Raw genomic sequence first — 8,403 nt, 5'->3', positions numbered from 1 at the left:
AATAAAAATTTTAAAAAAGGGATATGTGATTAGGTATTTTTGTCATGACAGGTGTCTAGAGTGAAGGCTACATGATGGAGTGGACCTGGGGGAAAGTTTGTAAAACAACGAAAGAATTTTTGTTTTACTTTCACAAGAGGGTAGTATACTAGGAGGGAGGGATGATAGGGGAGAAAAGTGCAACAATGAATGAATGGAAATCCAAAGTCTCTGTAAATTTTTAATGAAATTAGTAATAATTTTTTTTAAAAAAGGGGGGGGGAACCCAACCAAAAAAACATAGCATACCAAAGAAAGAGCTGCTTGAGTCTGATGCAGAAGAGGTTCTGGGAGGGAAGAGAGGTGGATACATTCAGGAACTTTAATAGTACCTCCATCCAAATCTGCTATGATTACATCTAACTGAAAGAGAGAAAAATTAATCCAAAATTAATAAGTTATTTCATTGCTAATAAAATAAATGTGGCCTTCACTAATTAAAAATGAGAACCATGTATGGTAGAAACTATTGCCTGTCCACTGTAGTAGAATTATTGCTGGGTTCATAGCTTCTGAGGTACTTCTATTTCCCAGCCTTTTTTAAATAAGTTTGACTATGTGACTATATTTCTGGCAACAGAATTTTAGAAGCTATTTGAGCCCTTTCAAGCCTTTAAGACAGGAAGTATGCAAGGGAAGAAAGAATATAGGGGATTCTTTTCCCCTTACCACAGGCTAAAGCTGAACTGCTAGCAATCTAGCCTGAATATTCAGTTGATGACAATGTTGAAGAGATTTTGGACTGTAAATGATTTCACAGAGTAAAATAGTTTATGAATTCTTGTATTAATACTAAATAAATTCCATTCTGATTGAGCTATAGAATCATGGGTGCTATTTTATATCCGTATTTATTTCAAATAGCATAGGCATCATGAAAAAAAATTATTTTTACTATTAGAGAACTCTGGTGGCTTAGTGTTAAAGAAATGCACTGTTAACCCAAAGGCAAACAGTTCCAATCTACCAGCTGTTCCACAGGAGAAAGACAAGCAATCTCCTCCCATGCCACTAACTGCTTCTAAAAACCTTATTAAGGGTTAGATGTGAGTCAATTCCTACTCACAACAGTACATAACAAGAACATGTGTCATCAAGTTGGCTCTGAGTCACAGAGATCCTTTAGGTAATAAAGTGAAACACAATTACCACACATTAAAAGGGTACTGTTAGGTACTTATAAGGAAAAAAAAAACTTCTTTCACAATTTTACTAACGTGTTTAAAAATTAATTACATAAAAATATAACAGAGAAACTAAGATTACTGTTGCTGTTACAGTGGTAATATATAAAATTGTGATAATTCTAATTTATTAGTAAAGAAATGTACCTTGGGAATACTTGGTTTATCTTAACTTAATTACTGTTTATATTCAGTGTTAATGAAATTCCCTATAAACCATATGTTGTTGTTGTTGTTGTGGAGTACCACAGAGACAGAACTGACTCATAGGTGACCTCCAGTGGATTTTCAGAGGCAGTAAACTGCACTAGAGGAGACTGCCTATCTTTTTCCCATTCAATTGCAGGTGGATTCAAACCCTGTACCTTTGGATCTGTAGTGCAATTTCTTACCCACTATGCCCTACCAGAGCTCCCTAATGGGAATGCTTTAAAACAAAACAGTGTCAGATCATAAAACATAAACATGGAAATGATTGTATGAAACACAAGGTGAATGAAATAATGTGTGAAATACAATGTATATAAATTAAACACACTGTATACAAGTTTTGTATACAAGGCAATATAAAATAAATTTTTTTAAAACATTAAAAAACTAAGTTCACTAAGGAATATATTGATTTAGAGATATTAATTTTTATGTTGATATCAAAGTTAAATAGAAACTAGATAGAAACACTCAGGTAGGTGTAATGATTAAGAAATGAATCAAGATTCAGTTTATAACTACATTATTGAATAGTTTTTCTTTACTTTAAAGGCTATTTATCATTTAATTATAATTACTAGATAAATACTGCTGATATTTAAAGCAAAACTGGAAGTAGAATTACAAGGACTTTGTTTGTCCCAGATACTATGGAGCATCTTTCAATAATGAATGTTTCTTAAATTTGTTGAGTGTTAATTCATTCCACGCTACTTAAAGAGCTTTGGAGTCCGAAATTCTTCACATAAAGAAATCCATTCCATCAATGGGCAATTAAAAAAGTTTAAAAAAGTGTTATGATGGTGATGTTGTTGTGTTCCATTGAGTCAGAACCAACCCAGAGCTGACCCTCCAGTTGGTTTTCAGAGACTGCCCATCCTTCTCCTGTGGTGCAGCTGAGGATTCAAACTCATGCCTTTGGGATTGCAGTACAGCTTCTTGCCATTAAGCTACCAAAAGTCTTATACCAAACAAAAATCTGCTTCTCTCTAAATACTCAACGATTCTACTTCAGTCTTTTAGAGTTACCTTCTTCCCTTGAATAGCCACTTAAATGCTTGTCTTTAGCTAGCATTTCTAAACCTAATACTAGACTGATTCTGACTGATAGTGATCCTATAGGGTTGAGTAGAACAGAAGCAGAGTGACACAGATTTCGCCTGTGGAGTAGCAGGTAGGTTTGAATCACAGACCTTTCAGTTAGCAGCTGAGTATTTTAATGATTGTGCCATTAGGATTCCTTTCAGCTATCAAACTGCACCATGAAATTACCTGAGAGAATGTTCCTAGGTCCTCAAAGGATACAGTTTCTCAGCTCTTGACAATCCAATATGCCCTACTCTGACGTGCCTGATTTTGTTATATCTCTCTTAAAATGAGATACACAGAAGCAAACACATTATTCCAGAATTGGCTTAAGTATGGAATATTGTATTCTCTCTTTGATACTTCTATTTAAAATAATTAAGAATATACTAATTTGGGGAAAAAGAAAATATAAAAATTTGGTGGGGATTCATACTAAACTTATGCTTTATTAGTCTTTTACAAATATTTTTTGCTTTGTTACCAGTTAATAAGCATTGGCAGACCTCACTTTAAAATATAAGTTTACCATGAATAACAAAGTATAAACGGAATTATTTTCCCCCCTCATATATAGGGTAAGGAATACAGAATGATATGCTTGTATGTCCAAAGAAGGAAACTTTATTGGATAAATAAATTCCTTTCTTAAATTTCCCATATTTGCTATAAAGTAAAATTAAGATTGATATTTTCCTTCTAGCCACTTTCTCTACTGTGAATGCAACAAATTTTAAAAAGTAATTAATTGAAATGCTATAGGACTATAAGGATTACAGCAAAACTCTGACCTCAATAATTGGCAATTTTAAAGGTAAGTACTTACAAGTTCATGGACATCTGTTTTAAAGATAGAATGTACTCCAATAATGAATGGTGTTGGGGAACTCAGAACCTCTAGCAGCTGGGCTGGGAGAATGGGGATGTAAGGATAACTGGAAAGAAAAAAAGGATCACATAGATTTGCTTTTCCACAATGAAAACATTTTCCTTTCTTTTAAAAAGTGGTATGAATTTTAGATTATGTCCACCAATAAATTACATTACTGATTGTGAATACTATCTTTTTAAAGGAAAGAAGGTTTAAACATCTCCATGGGGAAGATGATCAAATATGACCACATCTAAAGTAAATGGAAACCAGATCAACTTCTAGTTCTTATCCATACTGGGAATGCAAGAAATCTTCAGGTATTTCAATCTTGCTTTAAAGCATTTTTTTTTCTTACACAGAACCTTACATTGGGTTGTGACACAGACTTTCTGATAGCAATGATTTAGCTGTATAAAACAATTCATTCCATTTTCTATACTTGATTTTTATAAATCAAAGCTGACTCTATAGTGAGTTTTAAGAGGCAGTATATTGCAAAGGAGGAGATTGACCATTTTCCTCTCATGGAGCAACCGGTAGATTCAAATCACAAACTTCTGGGTTGGCAGCGCAATTCTTTACCACTAAGCAACAGAATGGAGTTCTAAGTGGCCCAGCGGAAAGCAGCTGCACCACCATCCCAAAAGCATGTGGTTTGAAACCTGATGCTCTCATGTGATTTACTGTCTCTGAAAACCTGCTGGAGAGTCAGCTATTAGTTCTGACTCAACACAAAACAAAAACAACAAAGCCACCAAAGCTCCCAATAAGAAACAAAAGGAAACCTAATGAAACAGAAAAGTATTCCATTTATGTGTAAGAAGATTCAAATTGTGAAAATAACAATTCAACGCAAGTGAAAACAAAATGCTCTAGTTTATTTAAAAAGTTATTTTTAAAAATGCTCCAAAAAAGAAATTCTGTAAACACTCTAAAATATTTTTCCTACTTTGTTAAGCTTGTTACTTCAGTTTTCTTTCTAGATCTTATAATTATCAATCAAGTAATTAGTATTCTGAAGTGTAATATTTTAATGATAGAATTATCAAGCCTCACTAGTTTACTGTGTCTGTTTTCTTTCATTTTCATTATAAGGAAATTTTAACATAACCTACTACAAAAACAGAAAAGATATAATGAAGCTACAAGGGTCCAATCTAACAGAGAAAAAACAATGAATGCCTACAGAAATATTTCTGTTCATTTCTGGACTATAGTTATTTTGAAGCATATCTCACTTATCACATCATTACTATACATAAATGTTATCACACAAAGTAAAAAAGGAAACAGATTTACTAGACACATAGTATCATTCTCACACCTAAAATTAATAATTCTTTGATATAAAATAACCACTCATCACTGTCATTACTAACTGTATTCTAAGAGAGGAATGAAATGTTGCTGACACTTCTACTCAAATTCATTTTTTTTCATTAATCAAAAGAGAGCAAAGGACAACTTGAATAGCAGTCAAATTCCAGCTCCGATTTCTACCAGAATCATAAATCAGGTTAACAAAATATTTGTGAAATATTTCTACTTGGATCTAATATTTGTATTTCTGACATTTTAAATGATGGCCAATAAATAGTGCATAATTTGATTATAAATAAAAATATAAAGAAAAAGTCTCACCTATATTTAAGAGGAAACATTAAAGATTCCAAGGCTCTACAAGCATCACTAAGTCTCTGGAAACTTGCAGAATGGAAGAGAACCTTGTTTTCTGTGAGAACTGCACAGAAGAGGTTGAGGACATTTTGAATTCCTGAAAAATACAAAAACAAAGGCTTATAAAGGAGGAATTCATAAGCTCAGTTTCTAAATTTTTTTTTGGCAGTTATAGAAAACACAACACACATACCTATTAAAACAAAGTTAAGCAAGTACACTTACTTGTCACTTATCAATTGTTTAATTATCAGACATTTCAACAACATTTACATTGTTGTTGTTCACCGTGGAGTCGCAACCCCATAGCTGACCGTCCAGTGGCTTTTCAGAGATAGTAAATCATACAAAAGAGACTGATGATCTTTCTCCCACAGAGCATCCAGTGTATTAAATCAGCATACCTTTGTGTTGGCAGTATAATTCTTTCTTGCCCCTTCCTGTCTTCTGAGCTTTCACTCAGTCACTTAACCACCATCAAATCAATTACAATTCAGAGTTTTGCAAGGTTGTAAATCTTAACCAGGGATAGCTGCCTTTCTCTCGTTGAGCTGCTAGTCAATTTACATGTTCGTGTGTGTGTGTGTGTGTGTGTGTGTGTGTGTATCCCACTGAAGCTGAGAGATTTAGATTACACATATTCTCTCAGTTTCCAAGGGCAAAATGTAGCTAATATTAAAATCTATCTTTTAACATTGCTATAAATAAATGAGATCATATATGAAATGCTCAACAGAGTATGGAAAAGAATCAGTACATATTACTTGATACCAAGTTTAACATAATTATGGTTGTTATCACTAATTTCTTTTGAAGTTAGGGGTATGATGCTAGTAATGTTTTTAAGGGTCTAACCTACAATATTAAGTAAGACTAAGCTCTGTACCAAAACACCTCCAAGGTATTACATTAATTTTCCAATCATGATGCTATCTTCCACTATTGTGTGATCAAACCTTAACTCAGCCAGCCATCAAGACATGCCTCATAGTTTAATTTTTCTGATTTTTTTGGCTTATATTATTTCTGCTTAATGTAAACTCCTCAAAGACTACAGTGGGTCGTCTTCATTGTATCCTTCCTTACAGAACCTAATATACATTAGTTAAATCCAGAACAAACCATTGCTGTTGTGTCAACTGCGCCTGATAGCAAACATACAGGACTAAGAAAAACTGTCCAGTGCCTTGTTCTTTTATTCTGTGATAAAATCAAGCCATAGTATTTTTAATTGCTTCTTTGACACACAAAACTTCGGTAGTGAGTACAAAAAAGAAGGATTGATACATTTGAACTAGAGTGTTGGTGGAGAGCGTTAAATATATATAAATGGGCAGCTAGAACAAACAGGTCTATTTGGAAGAAGTATAGCCAAATATAGCAATGACTGTGAGTGCAGATGGTGTACAATTGGGCAGTGTTTCATTCTGTTGTAAGCTGGAACTAAGCTGATGCCACCTAGTTAATAGTAAGTCTTTATAGAAGAAGACTGCATCATCCCTCTCAAAGAGCAACTGGTGACTTTGAACCTCTGATTCATAGCTCTCTTCTACCTTCACAGCTAGCAAGGTTCACTCAAGTCTTACATCATTACAATTCCTGATCTTGAATCTTTTGCTTCTCTTGTCTATCTTTTATGGAGCCTTGTGCTTACTCAGGGTGGGAAGTTCCCAAGGGAACTGAACTGGGTTCTGGGGTAATAGTATAAATTCCTCTGAACTATGAAAGCAGAGCTCCCCTTCTGTGAGTTGAATTCTGAATGAAGAACAAGACAAAAATTTTCACTGCTGTTGAAGATCACACAGAAGACAGAAAGAACAAGAAACCTTAAGGAGCCCATAATAAGCTCTACCAAAAGAGATCATGAAGAATTTCTATGCAAAGAGTTCAATTTTTTCCCCCTTAAGATTCTGGGGGTACATATTCTTCTGTGATCCCTTTTAAGTTCTGTGCCTTCCTAAAAAAAATAATCAGCATCATAATCATAATTAACATCATTTAATGGAAGAAGTATGATAAAAATGACAATTTTTTAAAAAAACAAGTTTGAAGAAGTTCCCTGCTACTTACACCAGCAAAAATAATTTACAAATACCAACACGGAAAATCTTATACCATACTTACCAAAAAAGGGGGGACATACATCTCATATTTAGAAATTACTTAGTACTTAAAGAGTATTTTACTACCTTATCCAGAAAGTTATATACAATAATACAGAACAGTTTGCCTGTATCTAACAGAAGTGTCACATAAATTGTTGTATTTTTAAATGTCACATATATTTTTAAGGTTTTGGATAATTAACAACATCAAATATTTTTAAAATTACGAGTTTATTCCTAATTAGCAATTATCACTGTGCTCATCAAAATAGTTATTTAGATATTCCTTATCTTTGAACTTCATGTCATAATCCATGTTTCTGTATAACCCTGAATTGTCTTCCAGGCTTTAATAGCCTAGCAACTGAAAAATGCTGCACAATGCCAAGAGAAGACAGTATGAAAACAAATACTCCAGTAATAACTAATATTGGTTAAAGTACAATAATTTATACATATCCTGTTGACTACTGAACTAGTAAAACATTCTGGAAAAATACTCCCTGATCTTAACTTTACTTGAGGGGTTAAAGTTCTAAAATGTATAATGTCAAACATTAATATATTTTATCCTGTACTGAAAAGTAAACCTTTCTGCACAACCATGTTTATTGCAGCTTTGTTCACAATAGCAAAGAGTTGGAAATAACCCAAGTGCCCACCAACAAACAATTGGATAGGGAAGCTCTGGTATATTCACACAATGAAATACTATGCTGCACTGAAAAACAAGGAACTCATGAAATACTATACAAAATGGGTCACTTATGCTGAGTGAAATATCTCAGTCACAAAAGGACAAATACTGCATAGTGTCACTGTTGTAAAACAGGACTGACATCGGGGTTGGGGGGAGACTGAAAAGATGGGATAAATAATGTATACGTATACTGCATTGAAAAAAGATGAGGGAGAGAACTGTATAGGAGGAATATATGATTAGGTATTATTGTCATGACTAGAGTCCAGAATGAAAGCTGCATAGTGGAGTGGACTGGGTTTGGGGGAGTGGTGGTGGTGTAGGGATTATATAACAAGATTTTTTTTTTACTTTTCAAAGAGAAAAGCGAACTAGAGGGAGGGGTGGGCAGGGAGGAAAGTGTGCATCAATGAATGAATGGAAATAAAAAAATACTAGTTTGCATACAAAAGAAAAAGCAGAAGTATAGTTTTTTGTTTTTGTGGTTTTTTTTTTTACTTTTCTTTCTTTTTTTTCTATATTTTATTA

General features: G+C 33.5%; 1 protein-coding gene across 1 annotated transcript in view; it reads right to left on the bottom strand.

Annotated features, from left to right (window-relative positions):
• SBF2 (SET binding factor 2) overlaps positions 1–8,403 on the bottom strand; it is a 510,367-nt gene that overhangs the window by 266,374 nt on the left and 235,590 nt on the right. Inside the window, exons 7-9 of the mRNA XM_006885420.1 lie at positions 5,035–5,167; positions 3,346–3,454; positions 289–402 (exon numbers count right to left, since the gene is read on the bottom strand). Of these exons, the coding sequence (XP_006885482.1) occupies positions 289–402; positions 3,346–3,454; positions 5,035–5,167 (356 nt within the window). The remainder of the gene's footprint in view (positions 1–288; positions 403–3,345; positions 3,455–5,034; positions 5,168–8,403) is intronic.

Source organism: Elephantulus edwardii, unplaced genomic scaffold, assembly GCF_000299155.1.
Source record: "Elephantulus edwardii isolate Elephantulus edwardi_28Jun2011 unplaced genomic scaffold, EleEdw1.0 scaffold00044, whole genome shotgun sequence".
Lineage (NCBI taxonomy): Eukaryota > Metazoa > Chordata > Mammalia > Macroscelidea > Macroscelididae > Elephantulus > Elephantulus edwardii.
The sequence above is the reverse complement of the archived record's forward strand: the minus strand, read 5'-3'. Positions and strand labels throughout refer to the sequence as shown.